This window comes from Amyelois transitella, chromosome 3 (assembly GCF_032362555.1).
Source record: "Amyelois transitella isolate CPQ chromosome 3, ilAmyTran1.1, whole genome shotgun sequence".
Classification (NCBI taxonomy): domain Eukaryota; kingdom Metazoa; phylum Arthropoda; class Insecta; order Lepidoptera; family Pyralidae; genus Amyelois; species Amyelois transitella.
This window is the reverse complement of record NC_083506.1, coordinates 11,622,626-11,646,924: the sequence shown is the minus strand read 5'-3', so window position 1 is coordinate 11,646,924 and position 24,299 is coordinate 11,622,626. Positions and strand designations below refer to the sequence as shown.

General features: G+C 35.3%; 1 protein-coding gene across 1 annotated transcript; it reads left to right on the top strand.

Moving 5' to 3' along the window:
• Positions 1–4,637: 4,637 nt before the first annotated feature.
• Positions 4,638–18,545, top strand: LOC106129775 (oxysterol-binding protein-related protein 1). The gene is made up of 9 exons (XM_060951660.1): positions 4,638–4,754; positions 11,244–11,464; positions 14,118–14,233; positions 14,641–14,783; positions 15,118–15,318; positions 15,718–15,913; positions 16,677–16,793; positions 17,042–17,256; positions 18,245–18,545. Exons 1-9 carry the CDS (start codon positions 4,720–4,722, stop codon positions 18,351–18,353), a joined length of 1,353 nt encoding a protein of 450 aa, XP_060807643.1. The 5' UTR covers positions 4,638–4,719; the 3' UTR covers positions 18,354–18,545.
• Positions 18,546–24,299: the final 5,754 nt, after the last annotated feature.

Below are 24,299 nucleotides of genomic sequence, written 5' to 3'. Positions count from 1 at the left end.
TCTTGAAATAATTTTCCGATAGCTGTAAAAGCTATAATACCTAATATAAATATAAATAACAGGTTATCGATCTAGTGGGATAGACGGTATCTATTGGCAACAGGGGACGGCTATCGATTTGTCTAGGGATTTGGAAGCTCGCCACTATTTGGCGAGAGCTTTATAACCTTGCACTGAACTTTAAGCTGAGCTTTAGGAGATTTCGCTCTCTATAAGTGTCACCTAGTAAAGGTACAGTCAACATATTAAATAAGTATACACGGGAAAAATTTAATAACGGCGCAAAGGATACGAACTGCGGTTAAAAAAATGAAATTTGAGGAAATAAAAATTAAATTTCTACTATAATTCCCTTGGAAATACATTTAAAGGATGGGCTTTTTGTGTATTTATTAACATTAGTTTGGTAAATTTAATACTTATACAAACCACAACCTGTACTTATTTTGTTGACTGTAGGTACCTGTGAAATGGAGATGTATTTTGTACGCATTATCGGTTTTCGGTTTTTGGGGTTTCTGCTGAACATAGCCCCCTCCCCCAGGCATATATATACTATATTACTGTAATTTTGGTATTTGTATAAAATAAAACTTAAAAGTGTCTATCAGTCAAACTCTAAGAGAAAATGAAAAGAAAGCTTTGCCTTTGCGCTATTATAATTTAAAAAGACTTAGCGGAAGGCTCCGGTTCTACAAGACATCTTTGTATATTTTTTTTTATAAAATTGAGTTCCAAAGTAAGAACAAAATTTATAGGTTAAATGTTAAAGATTTTATATAAAATTGAGCTAGTCCCAAACTAAGCCCAAAACTTATAGGTTACTAAGTTATATGATTTTATATAAAATTGAGCTAAGTACTAAGTAGTCCCAAAGTAAGCCCACAATTTATGGGTTACTGAGTTAATGATTTTATACAAAATTAAGCTAACTAGTCCTTAAGTAAGCCCAAACTTACTGATTAATGTTTTTCATAAAATTGAGCTAGTCCCAAAGTAAGCCCGAAATTTATGCAATGGAATATTAAGATAACGACAATAGATATATTTTATAACAAAAAGATGTAGATAAACATCCAAGGCCAAGAATAAGGCACGGGTTCTTCGCCCCACATTCCCGAGCTCCTTACAATTCTAAAGCGGTTTATCAGTGGCACTACTTGAGTCCTTCGGGATCTGAATAGTAATAGAGCTACTTGTCGTAAAAGCTAGGTCAGGGAGCGCAATAAACGTGAGTGGAAAACTTAAGAGGGAAATGCATGGTTGAAAATGCAGAAATTTTGTAACTTGTGCTTTTTATTAATATTTCATGCTAACTCTCGCCTGCGGCTTCGGCTGCCTCTTTACTTTTAGGTTTAGAATAGAATAGCTATTTTCAAAATTGGATACAAGGTATCACTTATTGACGTCACATCACTTAAATCTAATTATAACTACTACCGCTTCCAAAGCGCATGTGTAGAAGAAGCGGCGGAACAAACTACACTGCAGCATTTTCATCGGCCGTCAATTTACAAATATAGATCTCTTAAATCTAAATCGTGGACTTGATCGTGGAATGTTTCACTCTGATAGGTATAATAAGTAAATATATAAAAAGTTATACTTGCGGCTTCAACGGTACTTAAACTTCTCGAATAATGAAATCCCAAAATTTTTATTTTTTTGACGTCTATACAATTTATGACAGTAACAAACGAGTAAACGCATTGTCAAAGTATGGTATTTTTAAGTGCATTCTATAATAATAATATTTTTATATATTATTATGTCTTTTAAGCAGCAATAATTAACAAAACTCCTCTATTGGTTCATCCTTGCCATGACTACCTAATAATTTATATAAGTTTATATTTTGGTAGAACGCCAGTTTAAATTAGTGAGTTTAGAAGCCTTATTATATCCGCGGCCTCCGCAGTACATATGAGCTATTTAGCGCACCGCATACCGCAGAGTGAACGTTGCAACCTGTTTACATAATAAGTACATACATACATATGGTCACGTCTATATCCCTTGCGGGGTAGACAGAGCCAACAGTCTTGAAAATACTGAATGGCCACGTTCAGCTATTTGGCTTAACGATAGAATTGAGATTCAAATAGTGACAGGTTGCTAGCCCATCGCCTAAAACAAGAATCCCAATTTTGTAAGCCTATCCCTTAGTCGCCTTTACGACATCCATGGGAAAGTGATGGAGTGGTCCTATTCTTTTTTGTATTGGTGCCGGGAACCACACGGCTCTGTTTCCATAATAAGTATTTAATAGAATTTATGTGCTGTGGGTTTGAGGAAATTTAGGATAGAATCATAGAAATACAGTGCGAGATATTCAGAAGTTCCACTCTTTTGATCTTGAGGAAACTTCTTATTCATACCAGCATTCGGAATCTTACCCTATGCAATAATGCGACTAAAGCGATTGAGACTACTTGCAAGAACTATTATCCGAGCTTTGTTAGACTCCTTATAAAAGTTCTTTTGTCAAATTAAGGACCGCGATGATATTTAGAAAAGCTAAAATCGATTATAAGCTTCTGATAAGTATTTTAAAAATGTTGAGGAAAGCGTAACTAAGTAAGTAACGCGGATCTCCTGTTTGGTTTCCATCCACCCAAAGGTTGACTGGAAGAGATTGCTTTAGCGATAAGTCCGCCTTTCTACCATCTATATCTGCTTTGTGTTGTTTTGTATATTTTACTCTTATGGTGCAATAAAGAGTTTTATCTATCTAAGTATGTTCTAATGCTACGTAATCTTAATAGTAGCATTACTAATTCCATTAACCCCGAAACTTGCCCTTTCTAAAACAAAGGAGTTATAGAAAAACCATTTTACCCCTGGCTGATTCTTTATTCACGGTCTCGTACCGTCCTTGGTCGTATCTGACCCTGGCGTCTCCTTCGCAAACAAAATTAGATCTTTCGGCCCTGTCACTAAGCCTTTATTTAAATTGTCCGTGAGCGAAGACTTGTATATGACCAAACTAATTTTCTTATAAGTTCAGTGGTTGGAACTTAAAACTTTATAGTCACTCTGATTAAATCATGTTTTCTCACAACTAGATTATCTACAACTGCCGTACTCGTAAATCCTGTTAATTGTCGTTTTCGCGGGAATTTTGGGAAATAATCCCCTGTCATACAAACAAAACTATCGAATTTCGTTTCTCTGCCAATGACTGTACACATTTAAATCAGTTTCTCTCTCATCTTGTTCATACGACGCCCAAACCTCACCCCTTCATCTACACAATTAATTAGTTTCAAGTTGATTAATTATTTAGTTAGGCAAGGGTGTACGAGTTTTGATTGAATTTAAACACAGAGCATAGACGACCACCGGCTGCGGTGAACGGATGTGAACCCATTGTAATATAAAAAATGTGAAAGTGGTTTGTTTGTCTGTTTTTCACGTCAAAACTAATGCTGATCTTGGTGAAATTAAGTTAGGTTATATATAAAGGTTGTGTTGTGTATGGAGAAGGATATAGGGTACTTTTCACACGGGCGGAGCCGCAAACGCAAACTTGTTATAATTGAGTTTCTGTTTTGTTTTGTTATGTTTTATCTTCGCTTCATCCACATTCATAACTCTCTTCATGCAAGCTCGGCGGTTTCGGGAACTCTTGACCTGACTATTTGCCAGGACGTGCTTAATTTGATCAAGATACGAAAGCTAATAAAGTATGCAGAGATCGTGGCAAGTGGAAAGATGTAGTCTCTGCCTACCCCTCCGGGAAAATGGCATGATTTTGATAAGATAAAACATACATACATGTATGTTCAACACTCTCAGGACTTTGTATAAAATTCTAAGAAATATTATAAACTTAAGTATCTGGGGACACGGCAGTGCCCCCGCCAAGTCGAGCAAAAAAAAGCGGCACGGCCGTACCATCCTTTTCTCGAAGCAATTCAGGCTACTTTTCACCCCCTATAATTTATATATTACACTTGCGTACACTTTATTGTACTTACCAGGTAACTTCATCAAATTATTTTAATTATTTGTCAATACACATAACTATCATCACACATTGTTCACATCACAACATCTCCACATTGTTTGTATTTCCACTCCAAAGTTCAGACACTTTTATGCTAGGCTTAGTTTAAATTATTATGTTTCTTACCCTTGGTTTCTAGACTTTTTAGATTTAATCTTCAAAGGGAATTCACGTTACCACCTAGGTAGCCCTTAGGCATGAGTAGAGCCTTCATCATAAAACCTCAATAAATTCCTTTGTAAAATATTTTTTTCTTCATACATACCTACAGCGTGTGTGAAAATTATCCTTAACGGAGACCTAACCAAGACATTTATGACCTATGATTGAAGACCTTTAAGAATTAAACTAGTTATATGTAATAATTTAATGTTAAGCCAAATAGCTGAACGTGGCCTATCAGTCTATTAATTTTTTTTAAAGTCATTGCACCACCCGTACATCCATCTCAGTTTGGTCCGAAGGTTCGACTGGCAGAGAATGCCTTGTGGCATTAAGTCCACCTGCTGTACATTTTACGTGCATAAAGTTTAAATAAACAAATAAAAAATAAATAAACTAAGCCTAACATAACCTTCACAATCCAATCATTCACACAGCACGCCCCTCATAAGACAATGGATATAAAATAATATACAAGTGTCACTGACTGTTTGTGTGTCTGTTCGGTCACGTCGACGGCCGAAACTGACTGATTGTGCTACTGTAAGATGGAAGATAATGCTGCTGAGCAGTGTAAATACAGGTAAGTGCTTTTCATGTTTGTTCGTATATATGTTTAAACAGGATGACTGGTAAATCGCGGTTCATATTTAAGGACCTAGTTAAAATTTTGCTTATTCCAAAATTACATAATTTAAAAAGAATTTATATGGAGACTGATTGGAAAGAATTTATATCCTTGAAGGAAATCATAATTTTATAAAATATAAAAACTACATATCACTAGTGCCGTGTAGATTTCGGCACTCTAGGATATAACCACTTCATATCATTCCCATGGATGTTTCCCAATCTCAATTCTATCATTAAGCCAAATAGCCGAACGTGGCCTATCAGTCTTTTCAAGACTGTTGGCTCTGTCTACCCCATAAGGGATATAGACGTGACCATATGTATGTATGTTTTCCCTTTCAATATGCGACGCAATTTACCAGTCAACCTGTATACCTGTATAAGTATCACACTTTCGTTAGGGCTCGTGTATCGTGCTGTCAATTTCGTAAGACTTTGTCGTACGAACTCGGCCTGACTGGATTAAATGTACGTAATTAAACTGCCCAGTGCCACATTAACTTTGTGTATAATAACTTTTTATTTATTAAATGGAAATCGGGTTTTACCGCCCACCTACCTTTCTATTTCTGACTATTATATATCTTGTTCGCGTTTAGCGAACTTTCCATCACTGGGGCATAGGTCTCCTCCCTCGCTTCGAGGTGTTTAAAAGTACTTCACGCGAAATTTTTGAATTTTTTTAACATATTGGAAAGCTTTTGTTTGACGTCAAAAACTAATTTTGATTTGTTTGATTTTGTGCCGTATGGTTCCCGGCACCAATACAAAATGAATAGGACCACTCCATCTCTTTCCTATGGATGTCGTTAAAGGCGACTAAGGGATAGGCTTACAAACTTGGGATTCTTTTTAGGCGATGGGCTAGCAACCTGTCACTATTTGAATATCAATTCTATCATTAAGCCAAATAGCTGAACGTGGCCATTCAGTCTTTTCAAGACTGTTGGCTCTGTCTACCCCGCAAGGGACATGGACGTTACCATATGTATGTATGTTGATTTTGTATTATATTTTTATGATATGAATGACATCATGACAGAACAATAAGATTTGATATAGTCAGTAATAAAATATCGGTTACACGCTATTCGCCAGGCCGTAAAGCGGAGGTTAAGTACCGTTGATTTTATACCTCAATCATAAATGTACGTCCCCATAAATTGTACGAAATAAAACTAATTGTTCGCCGCGAATTTTGACAACGCGAACACTGATAATTTTTACTTAATTGTGATTATCTCAAAAGCGTTTCTATCGATTTTATTGCCATATGAAATTGAAATTTTTTTGTGACAGGTCCCTAAATTTCATCAAAATCAGACCAACGGTTCGAAAGTTATCGCGGCACAAACATACATATAAAAAAAATGTGTTTTCGCCCCAAGTTGATTGGTAGACCTCACTCGCTTCGTTCGTTCGGTTAATAAATTAGTTAAACGTCTTGCGATGGTTAGGTGAGTGACGTTTCGTGTAGAAACCTGACTCACTCGATCTTGGATCATGGTCAAAGACGCACACCAAGCTCCTCTTCAAAGAGAAGATGATATACTATAACTTAGACTTACGCTAAGAGGAAAAAGAACAAACAGGTTTAATTATATGATGATGCCGTAGATATTATATAAAAAAAAAAATACCTATTTATAAAAGAAATTTGGCAGCAAGATAAACATAATTTACAAAAACATCAGAAAAGCTCTGGCAGATAAGAATCACTTAGGCGTAAAAAGCCAATTTGGATTGTGGAAATAAATTGAGTGATCCATCTTTAGACGTAGACGATCATAATGGAATAAGGCATTAGGCATTCTCTTATGGATGCTATCTACCTAGGTATAATATTTTCTTTTCATATTTTAGTAGATTTACTGTGACAGGAATAGAAAAGATTGTTTAGATGGTTTGGCCACGTGGAAAGGATGAATGCAGGTTTACTAAGCAAATATGCAGGGAAAGTGTGAATGATGTCGTAGGAATGGAAAGGTTGCGTATACAGAAATTATGAACATAGATTAAGCCAAAAATGTATGCAGGCATCGTGGCAGGTGGATAGATGTAGTTTCTGCCTACCCCTCCGGAAAGCGTTCGCAGTAATGTACGATAAGAGACTGAGTAATGTCGCCGGTTGGTGTCTCGTGATTCTAGCTGGGTTAGGTATTGGATTTAGTAACGGATGTAGGTTAGTCTGGACTCGCTGATAATAAGATAACCTGGAATCAGAAGAATCAGGACTCCAGGCAAAATAAAGACAAATTTTTAAATAACTTAATTATTACTTAATATTCTGTATATAAGCGGAACTTTAGCATACAGGCTTCAGAATCCATTCAGGAACACGCCGTAATGAGAAATAGGACATCTATAAATTCTAAAAGTACAGAGGTATATATCCAACATATTTGCCTAACGGGTGTGAACAGGCGAGTCTGATGTTTGAAGCGAAGGTGGTAGAAAATGGCGGAAATTGAATTTCGAATGCAGCAACAGCCAATCAACGCGGCCCAGCCCGCCGACGGGATGTCTAGCCTACATTGGCCTGAAGTTATGTGTTTATTAAAACTGTATTTGCTGCCAATGTCGGTCGCGTAGGTCTGATGCGAAATTGAATTTGAAATAAGAACCTATTTGAAAATTGATCTTCTTTTTTGTTTCAATTCGCGTTATTCTTGACTAGAGGCCGCCCGCGACTTCGTCCGCATGGAAACCCTATCAATCCCGCGGGAACTCTGGGATAAAAAGTAGCCTATGTGTTATTCTGGGTCTTCAGCTACCTACATACCAAATTTCATGGTAATCGGTTCAGTAGTTTTTGCGTGAAAGAGTAACAAACATCCATACAAACTTTCGCCTTTATAATAGTTAGGATTGAGTTTTTTGAGATAATAAAGCAGTTTCTGCTACAGGTCAAATGTAAGTAATAGGAGTACATAATGCTTGACTATAAAATTACTTAAGTATTTTGTATTGAAAGGAAAAATCTAAGCTAATATTTTATAACTGAAAACAAAAACCAATTATAAAATTATGTTGGCTTCGAGTTATTTGATAGCATTAGAAATATTATCTAGCGCAAAATTAAATTTTTAAAAATTGAACTATCTTCGTCTCGCTAAGAAGTCGTTCATCTTAACCTTTATTAAAATAAATACAAGAATATTTTATAATCTACGTACACATAATGAAGAATTCAAGTAGTCAAGTATATTGTTGTTTTGCGTTATAATAAATTTGCGAGAAATTTTGCAACACTAACCTTTGCAAAACTCATTTAAATGGTAGTTGTAGAGGAAGGACACTTTAATAATAGTTTGTTTTTTTTTTGGATTATATGCTTAAAAACCTACTCGGAAATCAAATTACAATTACGCATTTATTGTGCAGGTACCTACCTATAAAGTATTATTTAAGGTAAATTTACAAAGATACCGCTTACAAAAGAGCGTCTCAAATATGAATGAAATCAGCTGACGGCAGGGTTGGGACCCCGATGTTTGAGGAGGCTAATTTCGATCAATACTAACGACCTTGGGGGATAAGGGGGCTCCCGGGAAAGGGAAAGTGGTATGAGACTGTGAGGGATTTGTTTAGGCGCTAACTGAATGTCGGTTAAGTCGATGAAGTAGATAGGTGTACGAAAATGTGCGAGGATTTATTTTGAGACTAGTTTTTGGACTTGGCACCGCTCGTGTGTAGTCGTTTATTGCAAATCCTGCTGATTTAATTATTTACTGAGACGTGAAATGACTTTAATATGATAAACCTATCGATCTATGTTACTTAGACTTATTGTAAACACTCTTTAACAACAACGTTAAAGTTTAACTAATCTGTCTGTGTGAAAATATTTAAGCGATTCTAACAACAAAGTTACATAGATTGAGTTAAGACAGATTATATACATGGGTTACAAAAAAAAACAATAAATGCCAATAGCTGGTTAAACTAACGCAGATGATTGATGAGATAAAAGATTTAAATTATAGCTGTACAAACTTATAATCAAGTTTTATATAGTCAATTGTGCCCCTATGCAAGGTCGCTCAGTGGATCAATACGGAATGTTTACTAGGAAACTAATGGACTGCATTTAATATTAATTGCTCATCCAACTAAATGTAGTTTTTGATATCAATTTGCCTTAAATTAATGAAGTAGGTATCGTACGTGACAACTGAACAGAGGGTCACCACTGAAATATAAACTCACAGCCTTCATTAGAGATAATACCTACTATGATTAAAATTGGAAAATCAGAGCTGAATTTTAAAGGTACTTATATCAACTTGTATTATTATGTATTGGCTGATACGTAGTATACATAGACACATATATACAGATAAAATATAAAAAAGGAAAAAATAAAATGATAACATTTATTGAAGTAAATACTGAAACTGGACCAATAAGCTGATATAAGTAGTTGGGTCTATCTTTGTACCAAATTTGTCTCAATGAAAAACAGAGTTACTAAATATATCATTTCAGCATGTAAGGAAATTATAATTATTATAAAATTTAATAAAAGAAAAAATGTATCATGTAGACGTATGTTTTATTGGAATCTTCAGCCAAGAGCGAGATAAATTATTATGAACGAACGAAATGACAATGACTCGAAACACCTTTACATTCGGCGGTAAATAAGGATTATCTGTATGTATGTATGTAAATAAGGATTCACGCGGTATGATTCCTGTGGCCCAAATGTAAGAATGCGGTCGTAAGAATTGGGCCAAGGACAAACTTAGTACCTGGGCAGTCCCGATCCTGCTGCGTTTTATGAAACTAGCTTTGTTTCCGGGTTTACCGTGTGTATTTGGTGTAAATATGACTTGTTTTTTTTTTTGTAATTTATATTAAGAACAGTGAAAAACTTTCGAAAATCCCGTAAAAGTTTTTATCTGACGGGTCATTCTGGTCTTACATAATGTAAAAAATACAGGAATCGAAAATGGTCGAATCAAACAAGGGCAAGGTGCCCGATTAAATTGCGTGATACGCATAAAAGACATAAGTTCAAATCCCACCTCGGCCATTTATCAATGACTGTTTTCGAAGATAAGTACCTACAACTTTGAATACAAACCGATGCTCTTACGGTCGCTTCGTGTAAAAACCTGACTTATCCAATCCAGGATCCATAGTCAAAGGCATGCCCCGGGCTCCTCTCCAGAGTGGTGAGGATGTAACCGGAACTACAGCCAGGAGAAGGAATAAAAAATATACCAAGGTTTATTACAATTGTCTGTAAAAAATACACGTAGACGTAAAAAATTACATGTACGTAACAATATTTTGAGTTATACCCCCTCCTACAATGAGCAGCTGGAATAAAGTCATAATTCACGGGAATCAGGAACGACCTACCGTCTCGCAGTCCCGGTTACTTCCGGCAGAGTATTGATCCGGAACAGGCGGCCTTGAACGGGAACCTTTTTAGGGATTCCGTACCTACCTTTTGTTGTATATATATACAGGGTGTAAGGGATTTCTATAACGTTGTTATAACCATGATCCAATATAAGTACGAGTAAGATTCTGAAAAGGTTAAGGAAGTCGCTTCGTTTTAAAACCTGACTTATGTATCCATTTCAGGATCATAGCTAAAAAGAGCGCCTCGGGCTCCTCTGTAGAGAGGTGAGGATTTTACCGGGAATAAAGCCATGAGGAATAAGAAGATGAAGGAGTCTATCCATTTATTTAAATATACTGAAATAAATAAATCGATGACGCCATGATCGCTTTGTTTTCTAAAGAATAAGGGATAGGCTTACAAACTTGGGATTCTTTTTAGGCGATGGGCTAGCAACCTGTCACTATTTGAAATTTGCTCAATTCTATTATTAAGCCAGATAGCTGAACGTGGACATTCAGTCTTTTCAAGACTGTTGGCTCTGTCTACCCCGCAAGGGACATAGACGTGACCATATGTATGTATAAGAAAAGACAGAAATGTAAGGCGGTCAGAACAATAGGCAAGACGTGAATGTTAATATCCATATTCTTGTTGTATACGTACGTATATTTAAATTACTAAAAGTTATTGGCCATAAAGAAATGGTAATTGAATGCTAAGCATTTGTCCTAGCCCCTTTATGGAATTCATTAAGTGAAAACGAATGACATGTAAATAATAAATTCATGTATAATGACTGCCGTGTGGTTCCCGGCACCAATACAAAAAGAATAGGACCATTCCATCTCCTTCCCATGGATGTCGTAAAAGGCGACTAAGGGATAGGCTTATAAAATTGCGATCCATTTTTTTAGGCAATGGGCTAGCAACCTATCACTATTTGGATCTCAATTCCATCATCAAGCCGAGCAGCTTTTCGAGACTATTGGCTCTGTCGACCCCGTAAGGGATATAGATGTAACTATATGTATGTATGCTATCTGATAGAGTAACTCACCATAAATACTTCTTTGCCCCCAGAACCTCGCTCCCAGTCGCCCAATTCAGCCGGGGGGACTTCTCCCTGTGGTCGGTGCTGAAGAATTGCGTTGGCAAGGAGCTGTCGAAGATCACGATGCCGGTGGTGTTCAACGAGCCGCTGTCTTTCCTCCAGAGGATGCTGGAGTACCTGGAGTACGCCCATCTGCTGAGAATGGCCTCGGAGCAGACGGATCCGGTCTCGCGGATGGAGTATATAGCGGGTAAGTTGAAGATTTCTAGTCTTTTGTTGATATAGTAGTAGGTGAATTAGAAGTCCAAGAAGATCACGATGTCAGTGGTTTTCAACAACACGCAGTCTTTCCTTCAGAGGACGCTAGAGGACTTGGAGTATTTCCATCTGCTGAGAATGGCCTCTGAGCACATGAACCCAGTCTCGCGGATGAAATACATAGCGGGTTGAAGACTTAAAGTTTTTTAGTTGGTATAACAGCAGTAGACAAATTAAGGGTCCAAAATGATCACGATGTTGGTGGTGATTCAACCAGCCACTGCCTTTGCCGGAGTACCTGGAGTATGCGCATTTACTGAGAATAGCCTTGGAGCAGGCAGACTCAGTCTCGTGAATTCTTTTTTATCTATAAAATTTTAACAAGTTGGTTGAGATTGTATAATACTTACATGGCTGCATTTTAGGATCACCTAATTTAAATGTTGATTTGTTTGTACCAGTTTTAATATGTTTTTATATTCATGCATTTAATTTTAATGGAGGCGAAGACATGAAGAGGAAGAAAGACATCGCAAGGCGCTGAATAGAAAAAAGCTGATGTCTTGTTTGTGTATACTGACATCATTTTTTTTCTGTACCAGTGACTTTGCGTACTTACACCATTTCTTATAATCGATTATTTTAACTTGTTTCAACTTGTTTGTCATTTACCATCAAGAGAAGACTTGAAAACGAAGACATCGCAAGGCGCTGAATAAAAAAAAGCTGATGTTTTGTGTAATATTGACATCGGTTTTTTTCTGTACCAGTGACTTTGCGTACACGCAGAATTTCCTATAATCGATTATTTTCATTTGTTTCACCTTGTTTGTCATTTACCATCAAGAGAAGACTTAAAGACGAAGACATCGCAAGACGCTGAATAGAAAAAAGCTGATTCTTGTGTAATATTGACATCGGTTTTTTTCTGTACCAGTGACTTTGCGTGCATGCAGCATTTCCTATAATCGATTATTTTAGCTTGTTTCAACTTGTTTGTCATTTACCATCAAGAGAAGACTTGAAGACGAAGACATCGCAAGGGGCTGAATAGAAAAAAGCTGATGTCTTGTGTAATATTGACATCGGTTTTTTTCTGTACCAGTGACTTTGCGTACATGCAGCATTTCCTATAATCGATTAATTTAGCATTTTTCAACTTGTTTGTCATTTTTATCATCAAGAGAAGACTTGAAGACGAAGGCATCGCAAGGCACTGAATAGAAAAAAGCTGATGTCTTGTTTGTTCATACTGACATCATTTTTTTTCTGTACCAGTGATTTAGCGTACATACAACATTTTATATCGTCGATGGGTTGATCTTGTTTTTCATTTATTATCAAGAGAAGACTTGAAGACGAAGATATCGCAAGGCGCTGAATAGAAAAAAGCTGATGTCTTTTGTGTAATATTGACATCGGTTTTTTTCTGTACCAGTGTCTTTGCGTACATACATCATTTACTATAATTGATGGGTTTGTCATTTATCATCAAGAAAAAATGAAGAGAAAGGAAAATGAGACATGAAGAGGAAGATATCGCAAGGCGCTGAATAGAAAAAAGCTGATGTCTTTTCTGTAATACTGACACCGGTTTTTTTCTGTACCAGTGACTTTGCGTACTAACAGCACTTAACATGATCGATAAGTTTGTCATTTATCATCAAGGGAAAATGAAGAGAAAGGAAAATGAGACATGAAGAGGAAGATATCGCAAGACGCTGAATAGAAAAAAGCTGATGTCTTTTGTGTAATATTGACATCGGTTTTTTTCTGTACCAGTGACTTTGCGTACATACATCATTTACTATGATCGATGGGTTTGTCTTGTTTCAACTTGTTTGTCATTCATCTTAAAAGAGAAGACTTCAAGAGGAAGACTTCGCGAGGCGCTGAATAGAAAAAAGCTGATGTCTTGTTTGTTCATACTGACATCATTTTTTTTCTGTACCAGTGACTTTGCGTTCTTACAACAAGGATCATCGATGATAACTACGGAAAGCCGATGAATTGGAAACTCTCTTCAAGTTTTTTGGTGTGATTTGCATTTTTTAACTTACAGAGGAACTACTTCACATATAGGTACTTTCTAGACAAAAGGGAAAGTGAGAAAGACATAAATAAATACATACGGGACAAATTACACAGATTGAGTTAGCCTCGAAGTTCGAGACTTGTGTTACGAGATACTAACTCAACGATACTATATTTTATAATAAATAATTATATAGATAAACATCCGAATACATACGACGTAACATTTTTCCATGAACTCGTAAAATTTGAAATATAATTTGGTGTAGAGTTTTCAACTTTACAGGTGGTTGAAGTCTCGAAAACAAATGAAGAGAAGATATCGCAAGGCGCTGAATAGAAAAAAGCTGATGTCTTGTTCGCAATATTGACATCGGTTTTTTTCTATACCAGTGTCTTTGTGAATTACCAACTAAAATCGCCGATGGATACAACAAAACAACACTGCAAAAGAAGATCACCAGATTATTAACTTGTGAAGAAAGTCACCTGTTTTTTTTGTATGTCGCTATTTCCTCCAGTGGTCCAATCCTGAAGTAGCTGGAATCCACATACTGCACACCTCCGTTATCAACAAAGATGGTATATATTAAGCAATTGCTTTTCCTCAGCGTTCGCGGTGAGCGCCCTGGCCTCGAACTGGGAGCGCCTGGGCAAACCGTTCAACCCGTTGCTGGGGGAGACCTACGAGCTCGAGCGCCCAGAGTTCAGAGCCGTCTGTGAGCAGGTAGGGTTGCTTTCTTCTATTTCTACTGCTCTCTCTCTCTCATCAACGCATATGTTCTCTGTTTCCTGATCTAATACTTAATTTTACAACTTGCTGATTTATAAGATAAGAGTGAACAGAATTTATTTGAGCTTACGTCTACCACCCTTGGTTTCCAACAGGCAGATTGAAGTCAAGCGCACTTAAATTTTCAACTAATTATAAGAAGCAGAAATTCTGAGTAGCGTTTCAATAGAGTAGTATCTATCCAAACAATATAACCAACCTACTCCAGGCCTTGACTTCAGTATTTATATGGTTCCCCTACTAACGGTGAAGACGCTAACTGGACTAACGGTACGAGGTCTGGTCACGAGGTGATTCAAGTCTGTAAAAGGAAGAACTAATTAATATTGTTTGATTTGCAGGTTTCGCATCACCCACCCGTGTCAGCGTTCCACGCTGACAGTCCCCATTTTGTTTTTCACGGTTCTGTTCACCCTAAACTGAAGTTCTGCGGAAAGAGTGTGGAGATCCAGCCTAAAGGACACGTCACTGTTGAGCTACCGAGGTGAGTCTCTTATCTATGTTTTGTGGATTTCAACCTTGTTCATGTGGATTTGAACCTTCGGCCTGGACACCTCTGGTCCGATATATGATACTTTTTGGTCCACTCTAAATGATAGCTGCTAGTAAGTAGTTTTACATAAAATAGTTACAATCGCAATTGAGAGATCGAGACAGTATTGACGAATCGACGATCATGGCTAAATTATGACAACAAAAGCATTGACACCTGAGCTTATTGCGTCCACGAATAATATCAACCAGTTTAAGCCCGCGTACAAATGGGACTCTCTGAATTATCTTTGGAAGGATGACGTTTGTAACCGGTTAATTCGCAGATGGGGCGAAGCATACACCTGGAGCAATGTGAACTGCTGCGTCCACAACGTGATCGTGGGCAAGCTCTGGATCGAGCAGTACGGCAACATGGAGGTGGTCTGCCATGGCGGCTCCGGGCTCAGGGCCAACCTGTCCTTCAAACCAGCTGGGTTCAACAATAGAGATCTGCACAGGGTGGATGGGTTCATTCTTGATTCTCAGTGAGTATAAAGCAGTAATGTGCCTGCCTTCTGTTTGATATTTTACCAAATCAGTTACGAGAGGAGATTATTCTTCCGCTGTTTGGTAACTAGTTGTGTGTGAAGAATTATTTTTATTATTTACTGTAAAGATATTGATTGATAACATTCAGATCTTTAATTATTAACCATTATTTCTAAAAAAAGAAATTGGGAAGATTCAAAAAGAAATTCAGTAAATTTTCTCTTTATGGATCTAGATTTTTGATCGAAGATCTAGATGTATAAAACTCATTGAAAAAATCTAAATCTTAACAGAATCAATCAAGAACTGCTTGTACATCATAAATATTATTTTCTTACCACTCCATCCCATGTTGTGAAATTGGTAATTAATGTAACACACTTTTTCTTTAACAGTAAGAAGAAGATACGCTTCCTTTACGGCAAATGGACAGAATACATCAAGAGCTGCAGCGCGTCTGCGTACGAGCAGTGGGCCAAGGAACGTGGTGAAGAAGCCACCCAGCAGACACCCTCGCACACTCCAAAGAAGGTCCTCGCCAAACTTAACAGCTTCAAAGTTGGCGCACTGAGGTCCATGTCTGTTCAAGATGTAAGTAATTTGGAAAGAAGCATACATACATACATATAATCACGTCTATATCCCTTGCGGGGTAGACAGAGCCTACAGTCTTGACTTATAGGCCACGTTCAGCTGTTTGGCTTTATGATGGAATTGAGATTCAAATAGTGACAGGTTGCTAGCCCATTGCCTAAAATAATCCCAAGTTTATAAGCCTATCCCTTAGTCGCCTTTTACGACATCAATTTGGAACGAGATGGAGTGGTCCTATTCTTTTTATTATTGGTGCCGGGAACCACACGTTGAAGAAGCATTTTAAAATAAAAATGTATTGAAAAGTAATTGATTCTTTGTATTCGTAATGTGTGAATTTTCCTGATGTCACCACCCAGGGAAGATCAGCGCTGGCTGTGTACCGTGTTGTTTACAGCCAGCATTATGCTGAGATGGTACACTTTTGGGGAACACAATTTATTATTTAACTTTTACCTATATTTTTATTTCCTTTTTTGTACCTATGGTACGTTCGTTGAATTACTTTTTACTTTTACTTCATTTTTTTACCGTGTGAAAATGGCTGAATATTTTGATTTTGGATAAAATCACGCTTCTTCTCCCCAATGACATGGGTAGGCAGAGACTATATCTTTTCACTATCACTAGTACACTGACAACAAACTTTTTTTCTAGTAGGTTAAATATTTATTTCATAGATGCAATTAACAATAATTAAAATATTTTGTATAAATTTGGTAGGTCGTACTATTCTGATATTCTTGTCTCTCCCTCACAGCCTGAGGAGCCTGATAACTCGGACGATATACCAAAGTCAGATGAAACGTTCAACTTCGAAATACCTAATTCTGTCACACTTTGGGAGGCTCGGCAGAGACCAAGCAGCAGCGCACAGGTAAATGCTTTATTCAATTCAATTCACAATTTAGTTACCACAGATTATTATAACGAAAAATGAGATAAGCTTTTAATAGAAATTCATCTAATAAAATAATAAGAAGCTTTGTAAATTTGTTTTTATACGAATTCGACTTCTATCTGATTTCCGCTAACCTAACCTAACCTAACCCATATTGGATCATAAATGACAGAAATATGAAGTGACTAGAAATCTTTTAAATTTCGATATTATTATATTTCCAGTATTATCAGTTCACGGAATTTGCCATGTCCCTCAATGAGATGGAACGAGACATGAAAGGTCAATTGTGCCCCACTGACAGCAGGCTTAGACCAGATGTGCGTCTTCTAGAACAAGGTGATATAGACGGGGCTGCTGCTGAGAAGACCAGGTTGGAGGAGAAACAGCGGACAGCCAGGAAACTGTTGAAGAAGAATGCTGATGGGTGGCAGCCAAGGTAAGACTAAGTGATTATTTGAGAGGCGTGGTATGTCGTAAAAGGCGACAAAGAGATAGGTTATATAATCTTGGGATTCTTCTTTTAGGCGATGGGCAAGCAACCCGTCACTATTTAAATCTCAATTCTATCGTTAAGACTAAGAGCTGAATGTAGTTGTAATCGGTCTTTTCAAGAACTAAGAAAGAACATTTATACAGCGATGACCGAATTCATCATATTGGAAGACAAAACAGCGTACGTCATGGAAATTGTTGAAGATGACCTACTGATGTGAGATGTACGAAAGAAAAATACTTGTGTGACGGTGAAGGGGGGGTCATTTGATATAAGTATTACCACATGCCTATATTGATTGACCCCTTGCCTTGGCTGAAAACACGATCGACGCTGCAGAAGACTCATCTAACTTGGCGGAAGAAGTCCTCGATGAAGATATGACAAGATGTTTCAAGAATGAATCTCCGAGTGCGATGATAGCTGCTACATGCATGAAAATGATGATGGTTTATTATATTTATTTAATTTTTTTATTACCTCTTCCGTACTAGGTTTCACTGAAAATCAGCGCATTGTGTAACCTCATCATACACTTGCATATGCTGAGTGGAAACCCTTTCGGTCGCATCATGTATTTTTTTATTTTTATGAATATGAGTCACTATTTGCGCCAAATAAAGATTTTTCTTTCTATTTTCTTCTTCAACTTCGGAACTGTACCATTTTATATCAAATGATAAAAAGATATGAGTAGAATAACTTTTATTGCAAATAAAATTATAAACGTGTTTTGTTATTTATTAAACAAATGTTGTTTAATAAATAACAAAACGTTGTTTGTTTGTTACATTAAATATGGATTAAATTTAATCCTAATCATTTTTAAAGGGAATTATATCTAGAAATCACCTGATTTATAATAAATTGTAAAATGATATAAATTGTCCAATGAGGTAATAAGTTTTAAAAGAAGTTCTTCACATTACAGGTGGTTCAGTCAAGGTACAAACCCTTACACCAAACAAGAGGACTGGCTGTACAACGGCGGATATTGGGACCGCAATTACGAACAACTGAAAGACGTTGACATATTCTAATATACCGTTAAATAATACATATATATGTTTGAAACTAGATGGCGCTGATCTCAAATTTGTGCCCGCCACAGAAGTCTGTTAAGGGTTTTACATAAACTTTTGTCCAGCTAAGGCGTTCGATCGGCATACAGGTACTTTTTGCGGGGTTATTTATGATCATAACAAGGCATATGCCTTATCTTATAAATATTTGACGGCAAAGAATAGCGCAACAAATCGCTAAATCACACAGAATGAAAATTCAACAAAATTACAACCTTATTACAAGTACATTAAACTTAAAATCAGAAAACAAAATGTATTCTGCTATCTCGCTCATAATAGAGGACAGTTCAGTTCGCTGATTCAAATAGCGCGCTCTGATTGGCTGACAGGCGTTTTCGCGCCATACAAAAATAAGACTCCAGCGTAGGTGTACTCCTATAAGTGGTAATTATATACTAAGCCCTAGATGATGCCGCGTTCAATCTTCTGCCGAGGAAGCTTTGCGTATAAAGCCGGATTTAAATTACGCACGAAACTACTCCAGTTTCACAAAAGTAATGAATGCATTGTAAAACTGAACTTTTACACGTGCAATTGCTGGTCAAATTAGTTTAATCAAACTATTTTCAAGCCACTAATTCCGTAATGTAAATCCGGCTTAAGTCCATCGAACTTCTACGCCAGTGAAAAAGAGTTCTTACTGTTGGGATTTCTGTGTGCCCCGCTATGGTCTTGAACCAAGCTTTTACCATAGATAAAATAATATTGATAGTGCATATAATAATATGTAAGTGATGTTTTTTGTTTTCCAATTTGTAATAATTCTACATTTAAATAAATGAGGCAAATGTAATTATATATTTCATCAAGAAAATCAGACGATTCGTAAATTTTCGTTGATACAACTTTCTTTGAAACAAGCTTTTATAGTTCTTAAAAATTTATTTCTACTTTGTACATGTTAAAGCCAGTGGTAATGCTTATCACGTTTAACCTAGACATTGTATCTAGATAAGTAACATACAATAAATCTTTGTAGTACCTAACATGCTTTCTCTTCAAAAGAGTCTGAAAGCAAGTATCTGCAATACTTGCTCAGTTCTGGGAAATGTCAAAATGGGAAAACTCATATTCTGCGGTCGCAACTTAATGATCAATTACCTACTTATTTTTATTTTAGTTTAAGTTTTGCACCTAAAAAACGAAGACTTTGAAAACAAAAAGTTTATAACTTATCTTAAACATATTAACCGAGTTATTGTTATTATTTTATGGCTATGGATAAGAATGTGTGAGGTAGGTTTATAAATTATTAATATGTGTAATCATATAATGTAAGAATATATACCTTATAATATAAGTAGATAAAGTAAGTACTTATTTGTACTTACGAGTAATTTAGTGTTAAAATAATAAGCTACAATTCACACCAATTGAAATAACTCAAATATTTAATTCATTAGATATAAATAGTCGTCTATATATTTGAATTCCTGCGAAAATTCTAGGCGTATGAAATTTTTGCGGGAATGTTTGTGCGAAATTGCAGGCAAAATCTAGAACTTATATTATAAGATTGCGTTACTGCGTTGCGTACTGACTGACAGATAAACATACAACTGAAAATACTGATCGCAGAAAGCTAATCAAATAAATTTTTTTTTATTCATATACAGCGGACAACACGTAATAATGTTCAAATATTTTAGTTTCACAACATTGGTTGACGTGGAATAAATTACTTTAAGCCAAGTTTAGTGCCGCCTCCTAAACTTGAGTTCAGAAGAAGCGGTAACAGAACAAATTGCAATGCAGCATTTACTTAAACATCTAAATAAAAATTTGGCAAGTATGGTTCTTTAGGGAAGAGCAACGAAAGGATTTTCAAAAATTATGGACCATTTCCATAATTACAATTTACAATAAACAAAATTTTATGCATGCGAAGTTTACAATTGGAATATATGTATATTTCTTTTTTATGAAGGCATATAGTTGGGAATTTATTTTAAATTATTATAATATACAGGGAGGTAATAAAGTCAGTCAGTCAGTAACACGTTGCGCGAGTTCTTAACTTAGCATTATAATAAAATTATATTAAAGTATTAAAAAAAATAAAACATACTAGTGTGTACATACATAGTGCTTTACTTTGAAATGTTTGCTAGTCAGTGTAAACGTTATTCAAAATTTAAAGTAATTAATCAGTAAAGTGGAAAGTTATATAATTATTGGGCAAATAACTACTCTCTATAATAAGGTAAAGACAGCGTCTTTTTTGGAATAATTGGAATATTATTTAGTAAAGTGTAAATTCAGCCATTGGGCAAATGTCTATTTTCCATAACAAGGTAGTAGGTAAATTAGATCGGTTAAATCAGTATATGTATAATTTTGTGTAAAAATACTTTATGTGCCGTGTGGTTCCCGGCACCTTAGAATAGGACCACTCCATTTCTTTCCCGTGGATGTCGTAAGAGGCGACTAAGGGAATAAGCACGTTCACCTTGTGCAAGCTATCGAGTCAGTTTAGCGAGCCAACAAAATGCGAGTGTGACAATGAAGGAGGAGTAAGCCAGCAAGCGGTCCGTCAGAATGACCAACCACTGAGCGTAGATAATATTTAACAACTAATTAAAAGCATTAATCAATAGTGAGTCTAAATCGCGCAAGCAAAGTTTTCATTGATTCGAGCATAATCACAACCACAACATCGTCGGAGCCGCGGTTCCCCAGGCATAACACCTAGCCTGACGGAGATCGTCCCTTTGGTGGCGGTCGAGCCAGAAACATCGCTCCCACACAAAATCAACATACTATAGAGTCCTAATGATCGGTCATTCTGACGGGCATGAGCGATGCTACCATCAGTTAAGTTCTCTCAATGTGAACCACACCGCTTAGAGCTAAGTGTGGCCAACTCTATTGACACGGTAGCTTAACCTTTATTTTAGCCTATCCTGACCTTAGCCTACCTAACCTACGACTTAAACAAACCTAGTAATGTAATATAGTGTAAGTATAGTATCTCGCATAGTATAGTATATCCTAGTATAGTCTCGATTCTCGTATCTCTGCGTCTTATTGTTAATTACTTTCCATTTAAGATTTACCTATCGTTTGTTTACTGGGAATCGAAATCACCAACTGAAATTAAATTTCTTTTAAAGCTTATTGGTATTAATCATATATCAATATGTCTATTAATTTGCATAATATGTTAATAAGGCCGTATGTATATTATTTTTTATACACCTACGATAAATTTTACTTGAAAAAAAAATTGTTTTTTTTTATATCCTACACTAGGAAGTAATTAAGGTAATGAAAATTACTTAGTATTAACCTAAGCCATGTACATATATAACATCGAAAGATAAACTAACCGGATTGGACCAGTTTGTACATAATTCTTTGCTTCGGCGAGTTTATAATATTATAATAGTTTAATAATAAAATTATTTAAATATTACTAAGTGTAAATACCTACCTTAGAAATATTTCTGGGTGGAAAAGGTCTCCATTAAATTATTAAAATAGAAGATAATGTCCACGACATATTACGTAAAATAATTAGTTTTAATATACCTAATTGGTAGGTACATTTATAGAAAATAATATAGAATAAAATAAAGATAATGCATGTAATGATTAGGCAAATAACCGGTATCATCCTGAATTTTATTTTTAGACGGAGGTCCAGTGGCACCTCTCTGTGCATTCGGTTCAGCAAATTGTGAAAATGAATTATTCCACTTTGGTCACCTGGGTGATCAAATTCCACATTTTACGCCATCTCGTGATCTCTATCACACACATTATAAAGTCCCCCCATGTTATTTGTGTGTATGTATGCTCTTATCTCGGAAAGCTGTGATTGGACGTGTTAAAATTTTAGGAAAGAGGGTTTCTTGAGATACATTACTTTGCTTTGAAATATGGTCCTTCATTAATTCAAATCGTTTTTAAAATAGGTATCGTATGTAATATAAAAAAGGTAAGTATAATTACCTATCTATTCGTAATATAACAGGTTCTTATTACCTAAACAAAAAAGACAATTGCCATGTATTAAAAAATAATTATTTTTTGGCATGCTTATTTATTTAGTTTAATAGTTTATTTTAAATAATTATAATATATATTTTTAATTAAAATATATTTGAAATTAGAAAAAAAAACAATTCCTTAAACATTTTCACGAATTATTTTCAATCCCCGTCGTTAAAAATTTTCACAAATTGTTTCTATTGCTGTGAATAATTTGTTATTTAACTTTTTCAAGTTTATCTCAAACAGCAAAATATAGGACATGTCAATTATTTAACCACAAAACTAGTGATAGACCTATTCTATAATAACTTAGTATAAGGTAAGTGAAATGTCAAGTTTTGTAAATATAAGAAACTGCGGTACATATAACTTTCTATATTAGCATTTTACGGGTAGTTTATACGGTATTGACGTACTGTTTAAATAAAGATAGTCCTTTTCTAAGATACTTAAAGAGAGGTTAACAATATTGAAATGTATTTTGTCTGAAAAATAATTTGTAAAATAAAGTATCGTTTGTAGCAAAATGATAGGTACATTATGTATTCTTGTGTATTTTTGTCTATAGTCTGTCTGAATATTTACAATGCGTTTTCTAAAAATAACGAATAACATAGAATATTCAAACATGCTGTGAATGGGTTCTTCCTTCGGCAGATCAATAAAAGGGCATCTTAATTTGATATTTCATGTATGTACATAAACAATATGTATTTTATATATCATGTTTGTTTTTATGTATTTCATTTTTAATGTATGTTTTTTGCAGTATGCATGTGCACTTTATCGCACCACCGACTTAAAGTATTTCTGTTTGGCCATCTGGTACACTGGTACAGAATGTCAAACGGCATTAAGTCCGGTCTTTGTACATTTTTTTTGCAATAACGTTTTTAATAGATAAATATAATATAAACGTTAAAGTTTTTTTGACAAATATTATTTAAGATCAAGTTATCATCTTGTTGTTAGTCCCAATTGTATTTTCCCAGTAATGGGACCCCAAAAGACCAGAAATAGGTAATTCAAGTAAATACAGGAAACTGCCATCAAAGGAGAACCTTACTCAGCTTTGACTATGGTTATCAATGAAAGATTGCTTTTTAAAAAACAACTCAAAAAATGTATCTATAACTTGCAAACAAACTTACTTTTAATCAAAGTAAATAAAAATTATGCGCATCATCCTCGACAAATATAGTTATTATTTTTATTTTATTAGTGAATTAAATAACAATAACTCGTAGTAAACGGTACCTATGTACATAAAGTACTTTTATGTACGAGCGGAGACAACAGCAGCAAACTATTACTTTTAATAAATTATGCTTGTGTTATATGCTTGCAGTAAACGTAATAAATAAGATGTAGATATAATAATATTTTATGCATAAAATAAATTGTCAATCTACCTAAAATATTTATCAAATAAACTAATATTTCTAAAATATATATATGTGTAACGTGATCATAGAATAAGTTTTTGTGTTTATGTATATGTAAGGAATTGATCAGAGGCATAGTGAATGAACGATTTAGGCATAAAAATATTTTATGTAGATATCTAATATAAATAAATTTAGTAAATGTTACTCGAAAACAGCCGTTAGGGCTAATAATATTAGGGAAAATAACAATACTCGAAGCTTATATGTATATGTTTAGAAGGCATTATTTATTTAGGCATTTGATTGTTCTGGAAGTGTAATAAAAAAATATTTCGAAATAAGAACTTCTCAAATAATTTTTCAAAATAAGAAAAAAAAAATTTAAGAGTTTGATAATTTTACCGTCAAAACATAAATTTTAAAAGTCTTCGTTTTTATGGCACTGAAATCTGATTAAATCGGATTTTTAAACTGCAACGCGCTACCTTTTTAGTCTTAATTTTAAAATTAACTACCT